At 32.9% G+C, this 16,248-nt stretch overlaps 1 protein-coding gene across 2 annotated transcripts in view; it reads left to right on the top strand.

The window, feature by feature from the left end:
- FOXN2 (forkhead box N2) overlaps positions 1-16,248 on the top strand; it is a 50,829-nt gene that overhangs the window by 13,681 nt on the left and 20,900 nt on the right. For both annotated transcript variants that reach the window (XM_031466972.2, XM_031466973.2), the window contains exon 2: positions 12,968-13,522. In XM_031466972.2, coding sequence (XP_031322832.1) covers positions 12,986-13,522 — 537 coding nt within the window. In that variant the 5' untranslated portion in view covers positions 12,968-12,985. The remainder of the gene's footprint in view (positions 1-12,967; positions 13,523-16,248) is intronic.

Genomic DNA, 16,248 nt, shown 5'->3' with positions numbered 1-16,248 from the left:
CTTGCAAATGATATGTGCTCAGTAGGTGTTACACTTTATTTTTGCTGTGATAAATTAATGAGAAAATTGTTTTCGTTTTTGAAAAATGAGGAACTCTCAAGATTTTGAAAAGTTATCTGTAAACTGCTAAAATATTTTATATTGAGCTTATTATAATAAGCTTGTTACACTGTTGAATAAATCTAGGAAATGTAATAATGTGGCTTCCAGTCTTGAGTAAATGGTTTATTCCTAATGAGATTAAAAGTGAGGAAAGGAGAGGGAAATTGAATGGAAATTCCTTTTATTATATAGGAAATCTTGTTTGGAGACAAAGCTTAAATTAAAGAATTGAAGTAATTGCCAGGCAGTTCTAATAAAATTCACAAACATTTTGGATTTCTATGCTATGCTGTAACTCTGTAGTAGATTTTTTCCCCCTGTGGAAATCATTGTTAAGTGATCTGAGCTAAGTGAATGACAGCCTCTGCTAGGGTTGTCTTAGTCGAGCATATGGTTTTTTATATTGGTTACTTTAAAGCAATTGGATGGAAAAGCCACAAATCTGAGAAGGGGCTTACTCTCTGCTTGCTCTTTGACATTTCTAAGATTAAGTTATTGATGACAGTAAGTTCTTGGTGAGAGGTAAAATGGCGAGTCAATAGAAGTTTGCAAATGTCTTAAAACCATGTAAAAAGACAGAATTAGAAATTATAAATGTATATACTTAAATATAACCAAAAATCATATTCATTTGTCACACACTTCGGGAATTCAGATGTTTAAAGTATTTGAGTCTGATTTTAAGTAGGAAGTTGACTAGTAGGGTGAAAATGGTGAGAAACAACTTTAGGTCAGATGCTGCCATGTTGTTCAAGATTAATCATCCCTTACTTTAAGCATGGCACTGATTGCCAGTCATCTTCAGGGCCTCTCAGCACAATTGCTCAAGAGTTGGTTTCAACTTCATTCCCATTCTAATAAAACATAATGAATGGCATGGTTCCCTTTCACCCCAGTGTAATAAAAACTTCTCAGAAACAGCAAAATTGATTTTTGTCATTTACCCTTTCTGTATAATGAGGAAAGAAATATTCAATGATTGGCTCAAGGGTGCCAGGAAAAAATAAATTGTAATAAATTTGCTTTGGGGTATCAAAAATTACTATCATATTTTATTTTGATGTATTTTTCAGTGCTATTTATTTCCTAATAAAGATTCTTAAATAATATAATAGATTAAATATAAACATTTAACATTAAAAAAATTATCTTACAAACAATAACTTATAGATTTAGGATTCTAAGAACTATAATATGAGTAAGATAAAAACTTATTTAAAATTGAAAAATGTAACATGAAGAGATTCAATAATATAATTTGAAAAGCACTTTTTAAAAGTGTTAAACACATCATTAATAGAACTGAATTAATTACAGTTATTTTTTATTTGCTATGGATTTATAATACTAAAGTATTCACTAAAAAAACTTATGTTTATGAGAATTGCTGGACTGACGATCTGATTTTTTGGGGTCATTAAATAAATTTTATACACAGGTCCATATTTTTTAAGTATTGCAGCTATCCTGAAATATACAATATAAGTAATATCTGGAAAGTAATATCTTGGAATAAATTATTTTGAATATTTTAACTTACAAGGGTTCTGTAACAAGATGGTAGATGCTGAATTAGTTGGATACAAATAAATGTAATTATATGTAAATATGTGTATCTCTGTCCTGTTTTGATTATAGCATTATATTTGCCTCTATATCTTTTTGTTATTAAGAATGTCATTACTAGTGAAAACTCAACATTTTTTATTTCAGAGATAGTGTAATTATTTACTTAATTTTTGGGGGTGGTGGTGATTAGGTTTATTTATTTATTTTTTAGAGAAGGTACTGAGGGTTGAACCCAGGACCTCTTGCATGCTAAGCATGTGCTCTACCACTTGAGCTGTACCCTCCCCACTTAATATTTTTATAAATTCTTTTTTTGTGTGTTAGAATGTTAGCATCAGGCAGAGCTGTTAGTAAAGGAACTTAGACTCTTTTGGGGCCATTAATTAAAAAATACTAAAAAAAGTTCTGAAAGTTTATATGGTTTAAATTCTTTTAGATTATTTAAACTAGAAAGATCTGAAGAAAGTTTCTGTCATGTAGCATGATTGGTAAAAAGTTGACATGACATAACAAAGTTCATGGAAACAGATAGAATAAGGAAGTGAAAGTCACATTGTAAAGAAAATGATGAAACTGTTATTGCAGCACTCTTCTGAGAAGTCCTAATTTCAATTGGCTACCTTACCAGAGGATATCATTGAACATAAGGGAGACCCATCCTTAATGCTAGGTTTTTTTTTTAATTTCCAAACTTCAAAACAAAGTATTGTTACTGCTTTTGTACCCTAATTTTTTTGTATTTGAGAGATACAACATTTATAAATGTACTATTTTAGAAAGAATGCTAATAATAATTTTAAATATAAATAACAGTTATAATTATCTCTGTAGCTAGTATTCATTGTGTACTTATCCTCTACCTTTGTTCTAAGTGCTTTATATTCTCATTTAATTTGTACTAACAGTCTTATTGAAAATAGGGACAGTTAGAATTCTAAATTGATAGGCCTTATACCCTGTTGAGTGGCAGAGCTGGGATTTGAATCCAGGCAGTATCTCTTCTCAGCTCATATTCTCAACCTTCTGCTTCACTGCTACCAGATGTAAATATTTTTATAAAATGAAATTGCTTATCTTTCACAATTTTAACTTTAAATATACTGCCCCCTCAAATTTCTGTTCAGTATGTTTTCATATTACATATTCCTTTCTCAAGGAAGAAGCCTTTTGCTTTACAGTTGTATGCTATATTACCGTAGAATCTAACAACTGTGACAACAGAGCCATTAGTGTAGTAAGAGTGAAAGGTTTCTTGAAACTTTTTAGCAAAGGACCAGGAGAGATTGTTCTGAACAGTGTACCGCTTATCTCTATCTTACGTCTTTATCTTTTATCTTTTATCTTTTATTGTTAGATGTAAAGATACTAAAACTTAATCCGATATAGCTAGTATGTTACCTTTGAAATGTATTTTAAATTTCTGTATACATTTAGGTGCATCTGACATTTTAAAATTCATAATATAATACATTTCCTGCTTCTCAGGAGGTTACTTAATGCTGTATCCTCAATTGTTAAAACACAAGTAGAGACAAAAAGGTACTCCTCAGTAGCTGGGGGAAAAGATTACGAAGTTTATACATTAAGTTCATGCACCTTAAGGTGAATTCCTTACCTTATCAGATCTTATTTATTTGAAATTCTAATGAAATTTATCTGATTTTCCAGTCTGTAGCAGATAATGGTTTTATAATTGTATCTCCATGATTTAGAAATCCAAAATACTTTGAAAGCCAAAACTTCTATTAACCTGTTTAGTTAATGTTTAGTGATAAAACATCCACCTGTTTAGTGATAAAAAATGATCTGAACTGATAATAAAGCTATGGATGGTCTTTATTTACTCCCCTCTTAGTGTGAATATACATTTTGGTGCAGAAGTATTAATATGTTTATTATGGGGTGCTACCTCAGACCTCACTGACGCATCATATAACATGTCACATGTGCCTTATAGCCCCTTTCTAAAATCCAGAATATTCTGAATTCTGAAATATATCTGCCTTCAAGGATTTTAGATAAGGGATCATATACCTGTATAATCAGGTACAGTGACTACAATACAGCTGAGGACTAGGATATAGAACTTAGAAGTTTAATCCAGTAACCGAAGCATAGCAATGTGAGGCCTTTTAGTGTGGAGCAATATTTATAACTGGAATAATATGTGGATCCCTTTTAAAGGAAACGATTATAGATCCCATTTTAAAAATCTTTGGCTTTAGTTTCTAAGGTAGTTTTTTTTTAAGTCTTCTATTTTTTCTCTTTATAGTTTTGAAATAAAAGCACAAAATGAAAATTTGCAAAACTTGTGCCCCACCCCCAGAGTGTCCATGGGACACTCTGATTTGAGAAACACTAAGAAAGTGGCAAATAGTCCTGTATATTTGAGTAATCCGTGTAAGTGTTATTCTTTACCAAGTCTTTGTTTATAATACCCTGAATCATAGTTAAGGGGTTAAAACATCTTTCCTATATTTAAACAGTATGATTTTTAAAAAGGATGAGAAGAAGCACCCTTTTAAAAAAATGTACACACAGTTTTTGATAACCACCTTTCACCTCCAGAGAAATATCTTCTACCTACTGCCAGACAAGCCTTTCTGCAGAAAACAACCTAAAATGCTGGATAAAATGCATGAATGTTTAGACCAATCACTAATTGAAAATCCAGTGAGGTAAGCTGAGTAACTGAAGCTGGCTATTGCCTGGAGGATATTTACCAAATCAAGTGAGCTTCTGTTTTCCTGGCCTTGTAGGGGCTCAGGGATCAGGAAGCAAAGCCCAGACCCAGCCAAAGTAAAACATGAAGCAGGAAATAGTCTTCTCCAATAATAGCCCTTCTCCATAGGGCTATATACCTTCTAGGTGTAAGAGTGATCAAGAAATTCTTTCTCAACAAAGAAAATTATCTTTCTAGAATATTGCCCCTAACAGGAAAAATTTACAAATTTCTACTAAAAGTTTGTTACCAAAAACCAGCCCTCACACTGGTTTGCAGCCTGAATTCACACTAAACCATAAGCTAAGAATTTTAAATGGTCTTGGATTGTTACTACTCCCAGGGGCCTGACGGAAGCAGTACAAATCATCATCTTCAAAGAATTCCTGTTGATAAAGTTCTAATGAAAATAAGTTGCTCAATAGATGATTGATTTCTTGAATATGTGTAAGTACATTTGACTGTCCTTTATGATTGGATTACCACATTCTGTTGATTTTTACTTTGTGGTTGGCCTTATTCCTTTGATAACTATGTAAGTTTAAAAAGCTAAAGCTCTAATCTGTTCTTAGGACAATGATCAATACATATATATAAACTAAAAAAAGTGCAGTATATTGTATATATGTATTTATATGCAATATAATGTGTATGTGCAGTCAAACTGTAATAATTCTACCTGATAAAATTGAAAAAAGGAAAAAAAATTAAGTTGGTTAAAATAAAAATTGACAAACCATCTAAGGAACCAGGGCACAGTATAAGAGAATCAGTAGACTCAGACCTGCAAGTGGTTCACATCTTGGAATTATCAGATATAAAATATAAAATAAGTATATGTTCAGTGAAACTTAAAAATGAGGAAAAGAGCAAACATTTTGTAAAAGAAGCAGAAGTTCTAGAAATGAAAATATACAGTAACTGAAAGTAGAATTCAAGGGATAGATAAAAGCAAATGGACTCCATTGAAGAAAAAAATGATGTAATGGAAGATAAATCTGAAGAAATCTGGAATGCAACACAGGCAAGAAATTGGGAAATATAAAAGAGATTAATAAAGGGGAAATTTTTAGGAGAAAACACAGAACACTTTCAAAGAATCATCAGGTTTGAATAATAGTAATGGAAATAGAGACCATGAAATGAAAACTCAGTGAAAATAAATCTAAAATCTATGACCTATTCTGTTTCAACCTAGAATTCTGCAGCTAGCAAAAAAATAGCTTTCAAAAAAAAGGACAAAATAAAGACATGCTTAAAGAAATCTGTAAGTTCACTAGCAGACCACTTCTTAAGTAGAATGATAATCAAAGACAGTGGCTAAGTGTATGTTAATAAAGTATTAAGTTAATTTTAAAAACTGTGTGAACAATAATAATAGTGTCTTATGGGATTTAAAAAAGGGAAAAAGCTAAAACTAAAACCAGTTACGTTATAAACCAGGAAGAGTTGATTGGAGCTAGTATTCAAAAGATCTTTTTATTTTACTCAGGAGATTACAGGTAACTGGATTTTGAGAAGTATGTGTGGTAAAAATTTTAAGATAATAGTAATAGAAATAAATATATAACTTCCAAACTAGTAGATGGTAAAAAAAAAAAATGGAACCAGAAAAAAATAATCCCAAAGAAGTCAAGAAAAGAGAAAAAGAAACAAAGAGTGAAACACCAAATAAGATGATAGAAGTAAATCCAAATATATCTGTGCCTTATATTTTAAAATGTTCAGCTATATGTGGTTTAGGACAGACTGCAAAGAAACAAAAGGAAAACATGTTGTAAGTAAAATGATGGAAAAGAATATAGCAGGCAAATATTAATGCAATGAAAGCTGGCATATTATTTGAAATAGATTTTTAAGACAAGTAGAATTACTAGAGATAAAAAGAATTGATACATAATGGTAAATGTTTCATTTTGCCAAGAATATATAGAATTTTAAAATTTGTATGCAACTAATAACCATAACCACAAATAAAGCAAAAATTAATAGAACTAACCAGGAAAAAAATGATAAATTTCAGCAGTATAGTGGGAGATTGTAACATATCTTCCTCATGATTTAATAAGAAAGCTGACCAAAACAAACAAAAAACAGTAGAGAATATAGAAAGCTTAAACAATGTAATTAACAAGCTTGATTCAATAGACATATTTCATCCAGTCACTGGAAGCATCAGCTGATCAACCACATACTGGAGTTTCAATGAATTTCAAAGGATGTTTCAAAGAATTTCAAAGGATGAATATCTGTAGACCATTTCATTTAAGTTAAAATTAATTAGAAATTGTTCATGTGGACCAACCAATTCATTTAAGTTAGAAATCAGTAAGAAAAAAAAATTTCGTGGAAATTAATATTCTTCTGAATAACTCATGAATGGAAGAAGAAATGTTGATGGAGCTTGGACTGTGCTCTTTGTCCATGGAATGTTAGGTCATTCCTCAATTCTGCTTGTAGCAAGCACCACTCTTGAGCAATGGCCCATGTGAAAGCCTTTCATCCTTGGCAGACCTGGTGATAATGTGCAGGGATGCTAAAGGCCAGTGACGGATTGGTACTCCCAACAAGGACAAAATTTTAAATAAATGATGCTGAAACAATTGTATATCCGTATGTCAAAAAATGAAATTGGATTAAAAAAATACAGATACACATTTTTGGTGAATTGAAGACTTAAGTACAAAAGGTAACTATAAAGCTTTTAGAAGACAGTAAGGGATAGAACCTTTATGAATTTGAGATACAGAAGGACTTTTTAAATGAGAAACAAATTACAGTTTGTTTAACCCATAAAGAAAAGGGTTAGTCTACCATATTAAAGTTAAGAACTTTTTCATTAAGGAGCAACTAATAAAAAGACAAGCCATCTAACCAGGGAAATATATTTGCATCACATATAAGGATTAGTATCCAGACAATACGGACGACTTAAATAGACATTTAATAGAAGAGGAAATCTAAATGATGAAAAAATTATATATATTTGCCATTTAGGTTTCTTTTGTATATGAGAGATATTCATCCCCATTACTAACTTGGGAAATGTGAATTAAACCACAAGGAAATACAATTTCATAGTCATCAGGTTGGCAAAAAAAAAGTTATTTTTGATGACTACATGGAGCAAACAGAATACACATACATTCCTGGTATCAATTTGTCATTAGCAGTTGAAGAAAAGAATACTCTGTAACCCAATACTTGTACTCCTTCACATACGTTCTGCTTTTAGAATTTAAGAAAAATTCTTTGCAGTTGTGTTCTAGGAGGTGCAAACAAGGATGTCCATAACAATACTACTTCTGATAGCCCCAAACAAACATGTTAAAAGTATAATAAATTGTGGCATATTCGTAAGGCAGAATATTAGCCATCTGTAAAAATGAATGGATTACTGCTGCAATAATATTAAAGAATTTGATTTTGCAGGGAAACAATTTTCAGTACAATTCAATTTTCTATGTTTGAAAAACTTAGAGGGCTAAATAATACAATGTTTAGGGATCCTAACTATAAGAAAAAATTTTTTATTTGCTTAGCCTTTCATACAGTCAGTTAAAATGTGAACAAATTAAGCCATAAAATGTTTGTGGTTTTAACCAACATTTTGTGTTTAGGAAGTTCCTTAGTTATTTGAGGCAAAATAAAGCTATCAGTGTAACACCTCTAATACTGTATAATTCAGCACCTTGTGTCTTACATAACACTGAAAATTCTTTGTCTTAGTGTCCCTTCTTTTCTTTGGTCCCCGTTAAGAATTTCCTCTCAGACCAGTGTTAATACCAACCTTAAGCGAAAGTGCTCTCCTCTAGCCTTTTAGGAAACGATCTAATAACTCAAATAGGGAATTTTATTTTTCTTGTCCTAGAGTTGAGTTTCACTGAAATATTGAACATAATATGCAGATACGCAGTTTTCTGTTAGGCGCCTTTGAAAGAGGGTTGAGCTGCATCGCTGTGAAAAAGGTGCATTTTAATCCTGAGCCATCTTTTCAAGATACCGCCATGACACTGAACAGTGAAGTTCTAGATACGGGCTTCCAAGTCATTGTACTGGGTTTGAACTCTCCACTTTAAAAATTCTCCTTATGAGAGAAAATTCTGTCCTTTTTTGTAGTGTAGATTTGGAGTCCTAACACAAATGTGTACTTTTCTGAAATGACTTGTACATTTGCCTACTTTTTTTGGTAGCAATGTCTTGGTTTTAGGAATCGATTTATAAAGCATATATTCATTATTTGAGTTATGCTAGTTACACACTTAAGAAATTAGAATATATTTTTCAAATCCTACATCTTATTTGCTAGACCTTAACTGCTTGTTTTGAGTGGCATTTACCATGTGTAACAATTATATGTGGTTTGTTGAAGTATTGTTTGTGAAAGATTACTAAAAGGAAATGTTACTTTACTAGCCCAGATTTCCTTTTATTTCTTTACTCATTTAGCTTCATGAAGCAAACTTGTACGCACATTATTTTCTGCTACTGAACTGGTTCAGTTTAAGAAATAGTTTTTCATAAAATTAGAATTTTCCAAATAAATAAAACTACAAGTTTTCTTGGGTATAGTGGGAAATATACAGACCTTTCTGTGGTAATATTACATATTATATATTTCTGAAAACACTGAAATTGTGCACAGCTGATGGGTCACACCTAAAACATGCAAAGCTTTATAATCAGAACACTAACAAAAATAAATTTTAATAGAAATACTAGAATGTTTTAAAAGATATATTTAATTTGTTATAAATAAAGAAATACTACAGTCAATTTAAGATTAAAAAAAAAAGATGAACACAGCCTGATAGAAGGGCATGCAAGGAAAGATTGAAGTGCAGGGTTATGGAGGCCAGAGTAAAATATATAAAGATTTGGAGAAGAAGAGGAGCTCATTAAACACTTCCAAGAAAATGCATGTGGCTAAGCTGTGCCAAGAGGAAGAACATGGGTTGAATGAGAATTGTGTACAGTACTGTATTTTCAGCAGCTTGCTGCTTTCCAGTGTGTTAGCCTATTTTGGTTTCAGCTCTTATTACTGAGTAGTGCAAAAACAGGCAGGGAAAAATCATGTACAAACCAATGTGATTTTTTACATTGTAGTAGAATCTTTCCCTTACTAGTGAGCTAATTTGTGTTACAGAAAAGCTTAGTAACAGAATAGGCTGTAGTGTACTAAGAATATGAAGGGTGTCTTCTGTTTCTGACTTGAGGCCTTGTTTCTGACTTGAGGCCTTTGATCAGTCTGTGACCTTTTTGTGATTTGATTTTTTGTGAAATGGAAATACTACAACTAAAAATAATCTAGCATGAGTTTTTCCCTCTTGAGTGTGCTGTTTTAATTTTAAACTATAAAAATAACAAACATTAAAGAAAAACTGGAAACTAAGACAAAGAAAAAATGACCACGTTACTAATATAAACCATTATTAGCTTTTTGTATATTTTCTACTTTTTCAGCAGTTAATAAGCTTTTTTGTTTACTTCACAGTCTTCAAGACATTTTTAATGACTGTTAAATGTTAGCTTGAATAGATGTGCTTTAGTTTAGTTAGCAATTTCTCAATAATAAAATATATAAGGTGTTTATAGTTTTCCCATTATCTTTCGTAATTCTTGGATAAACATCTCTGTGTTTAAGAGAGAAAGAGGGGAGAGAATCTTTTTCCCTCCATGGGGTTATTGCACTGAAGTGACTTTTAAGTGGATTTATTGGGTCAAAAAATATGACAGTTTTAATGATTCTTGGTTATACTGCCAGTTTGCTTTCCAGAATGATCCTATGTCCTTGCCCAAAATTGTATATTATATATTTTTTAAACCATTGCTAATTTGGGCAAAAATAGAAATTGTTATTTGTATTACCAATTATTTGTGCTCACCAGGCAGTTGCTAATAAGTACATTATCATATTTAATATCACATTTTTATTTTGCTTTGCATTTCTTTGATCATCAATGAAGCTGAATATTTTCTAATACATTTGTTTGCTATTTATATACTTATTTGTAAGAAAAGATCATTTGTCTATTATGGTGGACTTAGTGTTTTAAGTAGATAGTATTCTAAAGTATTCTACAGGGGTAGTTTAGAAACAGCTTTTTTCTCTCCTTGAAAATACAGTGACCATAAAAACCTTACTAAAAGAGTATCAGCCTTTCAATTTCAGCACTTGACTTTTTACCTTTGCTTGGCTGTATGCTTTGTGTAGTCTTTGGCATATTTGCTGCCGTAATGTTGTCTTACATCTTAAAGTAATGGGATTTTATTCTAAGCTTGTAATTCAGAGGAATAACATATTTGCTATCATTCAAATTAGTTTCTGATGAGACTGTCAACAGTATCTATCTGTTTTGAGTGGTATTGCTAAAATATAAGTTTCTCAAGACATTAGTGTATTCTAATGGACAAAAAAACTTGAATGTACAACTCAGCCTGGTTTACAATTTTGGCTTCACTTTTTATTGGCTTTAGAACCCTAAAGTAAATTGCTTACTTCACTTCCATTGCCTCATCTATAACAATGATTTCAGTTTTCTGGTTGTTACTAGTGAGGATGTTTCCTAGCATTAAGGATTTATTTCTAAAGTAAAATAACTCTTAAAAGCAGATAGCACAGCAGTTGGTATGTGTTGATTTTATAAGGTCATTTCAGTTTGAAATAATTATGATTTGACTGCCAGCTCACGCCCAACATTTTGTTAAGATTCATTAGGAATACGAAAGTAAAAGACTTACTCTTTATGGGATTCACAGTCAGGAAGAGAGGACCGTACAAAGAACTAAGTAGTAGTGCAGAATAAGTAGAGATGATGCATTTTAAAGCCTATAATATAGTGCCTGTAATATAATAAAATCTAGTAAGTGTTAGCCACTGCTATTTGGTACTCTCTAATTTTTATATGTAATTGAAGATAAATGTGGATATAGGTGAAAAGGCAGAAGTAGACCATTAGAAATTTGTCATTTCCACTCTTTGAACACTGAGTGCTAAGAGTGTTTTGGAAAAAAAAGAAGCAAGACTTTCTTAAACTAATGAATTCTCATCCATTATATTTTAAAAATTCTCTATGGGTAGATTGACTTTGGTGGTAAAATTGATAAGTTTGTTACATAGGGCAGGATGTCATCTCTGAAATATGTTGTATGTACATACGTGCACATGTACATATGTTTGTGTATGTGTGGTTTTCATAATTGATTAAAATAGAAACCAAATTTGTTATAGTTTGATCTTTTCCTTTTTACAATGCCTTGGTTTGTCAAGTTGTAGGTATACATGAGAGAGATAGGAACTGGATAAGGAGAGAACAGTGATAAGATTTCAAATGGATAGGGTTGGGTCATTGGTACTCATAGGTGATGTGTATACGTATACTGTTACCAGGATAATGTAGTGGATAATGTAGTGGTTCGAGGTTTGGTTCTGAGGTTAGTCTTCCTAGGTTTAGATTCTAGTGCTTCCAGTTACAAGCTAGGCAACCTCAAACAGGATGCTTAACCTCTCTGAATCATTTTCCCAATAAAATTGAGCTAATAATAGTGCCTACTTTGTAGGGTTTAATTGATAGTTAATTGAAATGTGGTATGTTGTGTTTTAGTGCAGTGGCTGACTCCAAAAGTATTACCTGATTCTGTTGATAATTCGGTGTTCTGAGATGGCATCTAATAGCTACCAGAATCTAGATAAACTGTTCTACATCTAAAATTGACTGGTTTTCATAAGTCTTACAGTAATCTTCCAGCTTTGATTTAAGTAAAGTGAAATCCCAGAGGTACTTCTCTTATTTCAGTTATATAAGCATAAGAAGATTGAATAGAATAATAGAAGACAAATAGAGTATTTTTCACAGAATTTGGAGATGAGGTACCTTGATGAACCATTGAAAATGAATTAAATGGCATGGTTCTATCACTTTCTTTCTTGGTCAGTTATTCTCCCTTGATAAGATTTTTGAATTGAAATTTGCTTCAAAAGGAAATCCAAAAGTCACTGAAAAAGTAGAAATAAAAAAGCATAGTTTAGAAACAGCTTTTTTTTCCTCCCCTTGAAAATATAGTGACATTTGAGACTTTACTAAGAGAATGTCAGCCTTTCACTATCAGTGCTTGATAAGATGATAATGAAGGAAGAGTTAAAAATACTGGAATTTACAAAAGAAATGATAAACTTATAGTAAATATAATTTTGCTGGTAATGAATTCAGTGATTAAGAAATAGTCTGTTTATTTTTAATAATAGCACTCATTACTTATTAGGCAGTTACTACATACTAGGGACTTTAACAAGTATTCAAAATACATTATTTAATTATGTTAATGTCACCCTTACATATAGTGCTATAATACTTCATTTTACTTACAGTCATTTCAAATAATATGCAGTAAGTTCTGTTTCTTGTATTGTAACTTTTAGTGTCTTTGTTGTACAAATATTGTGCTTAAATATTATGTGGGATACTAATTGTAAAATTTCTCTGATTTGGGGATATTTAAATATGTATTTCCTTTTTCCATGAGTTTATGAATCTTCAATATTACATTGATTGATAATTATTTCTTTTGTTTCAGAACTAACTGTAGGAGTAAATGGGTCCAGTAATTGGAATGACTCCAGAGAAGAGAGCTGAAACTCCAGGAGCTGAAAAGTTTGCAGGATTAAGCCAGATTTACAAAATGGGAAGCTTGCCTGAAGCTGTTGATGCTGCCAGGCCAAAGGCCACTCTGGTGGACAGTGAGTCAGCAGATGATGAGCTCACAAACTTGAACTGGCTTCATGAAAGTACTAATCTTCTAACAAACTTCAGCTTCGGAAGTGAGGGTCTTCCAATTGTTAGTCCGTTGTATGACATAGAGGGAGATGATGTGCCATCCTTAGGACCACCTTGCTATCAGAACCCAGAGAAAAAATCAGCAACTTCAAAGCCCCCATACTCCTTTAGTCTTCTCATTTATATGGCTATTGAACACTCTCCAAATAAATGTTTGCCTGTCAAAGAAATTTATAGCTGGATTCTGAACCGCTTCCCATATTTTGCAACTGCACCAACAGGCTGGAAGAATTCTGTTCGACATAATCTGTCCCTGAATAAATGTTTTCAGAAAGTGGAAAGAAGCCATGGCAAGGTCAGTGTTTATGAACATTGCTATATTTGGGGAGGTGGGGGAGAATTAACATAGAGACCTTAAAATATGGTGAAATCAAAGTAAGATGCTCATTCCCATTGTGGTAGATAAATGCTGCCTAGTATCAGTGGGAAGTTCTGGGTACAAGTGAACAACCATTTCCTTTTCCAGTGGCCAAAGATCTCTGCTTTGTATCTTTGGAGAATTTGGGCATGAGCAGATTTCCTGCCCTTCTAATGACACGTAGCACATTACCTGGTATCAGTAAAGTATAAAGATAGCTGGGTTTTATACTTTTCTTCCAACAGTAGCCACCCTTTGGCTAGGACTGGGGTGAGGAGGTTATTTTGCCTCTCGCTCAGTGGCAGACAGCTTTTGCTTCTTATTGGAGCTTTGTCCAGGGTGTAGGCAGGTTTTGAGCCTCTTGCACAGTGACACCTGATCTCACCTTATGCACATTCAGGGCCTGGAGCATGAATGAACTTTGCCTGGTATCCTTGCTCTAGCATCAAGCCTTGGAAGTTTCTGTATATCTATCTCCATCTCCAAGGATGTCTTCCCTAGGTCTCCTGCCCTGCCTACAATCTTCCTCTGAAGCACATTATGGAGGCTCGTGGAAAAATGCTGACTAGTGGAAAAATGCTGACTAGTGGATGCAGACTCTTCTGTCTGGGAATGCCAGGGATGCTAAATTATCTTGCCAGCTTACACTCGTCTTTTAAAAATTTGCGCAATTTTTCTTACCTTCTGTTATTATGACTGCCATTTCTTCCACGCCCTTCCAAAGGTGAAGCAGTTCATATGTTTCATCTCTCCTTACAGGGCCTGTCACTCTTCAGAATTAAGTTCTTTGAGTTGTCTTGCAGCCTGAGCTCTCAGATAAGTTCATAAAAAAATCATGGTTTTGTAGATTTTTTTTTCCTTGTTAGGCTGGGAGTGATATTCTTTTATGGCTTTCTATACCCTACATGGTAGCAACTCTCCTGTTCTTATTTGGACTAAAAGTTAAAAGAGCAAGTAATTATATTTTTAGGTGACTGAAGGATTTTATGTGACAGTGCTGCTCAAACTTACTAATCATCTGGGGATCTTGTTAAAATGCAGATTCTGATTCAGCAAATCTAGGATGGGGACTGAGGCTCTCTAACAAGCTCCCAGGTAATCCTGATGCCTCTAATCCATGGACACATTGGGTAGCAAGACATTTGAACACATCATCATCTTATAACTAATTTAAAGGAGTTTGTATTAGTTATCTATTGCTGTGTAACAAATTGCTTTGTAACACATTCTCTACTACACATGGAATAATTATGAAGATCAGCCACATGCTAGGCCATTGAAAAAGCCTCAGCAATTTCAAAGGATTGATCTCTGTCATAGTCAGCCTCCAAGTTGGCCCTCAAATGAGCCCCACTTTCCAGTATTCATGTCCTTGTGGAGTCCCCTCCAGTACTGAACAGGGCTGGCTTGTGTAACCAAGAGGATACTGTGGAAATGATGGATCATATTTTTTGAGTCCAGGTCATAAAAAACATTATGGCTTCCATCTTGAGCTCTTAGATAACTAGCTCTGTGGGAAACCAACTAGCTGCTATATCATAAGGGCACTAAAGTAGCCCTATGTAGAGGCCCATGTGGCAAGAAAATGAGGCATCCTGCTAGTAGCCATGTGAGTGAGCAATTTTGGAAGCAGACTTCTCAGCTCCAGTGAAACTTTCAGGTGACTGGAAGTGTTAGAAATTCTGAATGTATCCTTTCCAACATGCATCACTAGATTTTTTTTTTTTAACTATCACTTAATCCTTTTCTAGTTTTAAACCTACTGGGTTTATACTTATGGTGGGACATAAAAGGGGAACTATCTACTAGGTATTTAGAAATATACAGGAATAGTGGTGATATTATGGGATTAAAGCACTAAGTTTGGAAGTCATTAGCACTAATTTTCAGTAGACAAGTCTAGGAAAAGTACTGTATAGTGGAAGCCAAGGGGGGTAAGGTTAAGTATGAATGAGCAACAGTGTCAAATGTTATAGAAAACTTGAAAATGATTAGCTAAGAAGAAATGATTGAGACAAGTAGAAGCCAAAAGATTAGGATTAAAATTATATGAATAGTGGTATACTGGTAAAGGTTTAACAGTTGGATGGGGGTGGAGATGTAGCTTTTATAGACTTCCACGGTATAAATATTTCTATCATGGTCAGTTTCAAGCTACCAACATTGTATCATTAAATGGGAAGTTGATAGGAGATGTTTACAATCAGCAGTACACCACTATATGTAAATAACAAATATAATTCAACAAGAAAAAGAAAACCTAATAGAAAAAATGGACAAGAATATGACTAGGCAGTTCACAGAGGAGGAAATACAGATGATCAATAAACTTATGCAGAGATGTTCATCCTCTCTGGTAATCAGGGACAAAAAAGTTTTTACCCATAAGGTTGCAAAAATTTTTAATGTTTTATAATATCAAATTAGATGAAGATATGGAGAAATAAATCAGTATCAGTAGTTTCATACTACTGATAGTAGTGTAAATTAGTATGACCGTTCTTGAAGGCAATTTGGCAGTAGTTATTAGAATTAGAAATGTGTATATCCTTTGATATAGTGGATCAGATACTGATTTCTCTTAAAGTAAAATTCTTACTTGCACACAAGGAGATGTTAATAATATCCACTGTGTTATTGTTTGTAATAAAAGTTGCACAACA

Source organism: Camelus dromedarius, chromosome 15 (assembly GCF_036321535.1).
Source record: "Camelus dromedarius isolate mCamDro1 chromosome 15, mCamDro1.pat, whole genome shotgun sequence".
Lineage (NCBI taxonomy): Eukaryota > Metazoa > Chordata > Mammalia > Artiodactyla > Camelidae > Camelus > Camelus dromedarius.
Note: the sequence above shows the minus strand (reverse complement) of the source record. Positions and strands in the feature narration are given on the sequence as shown.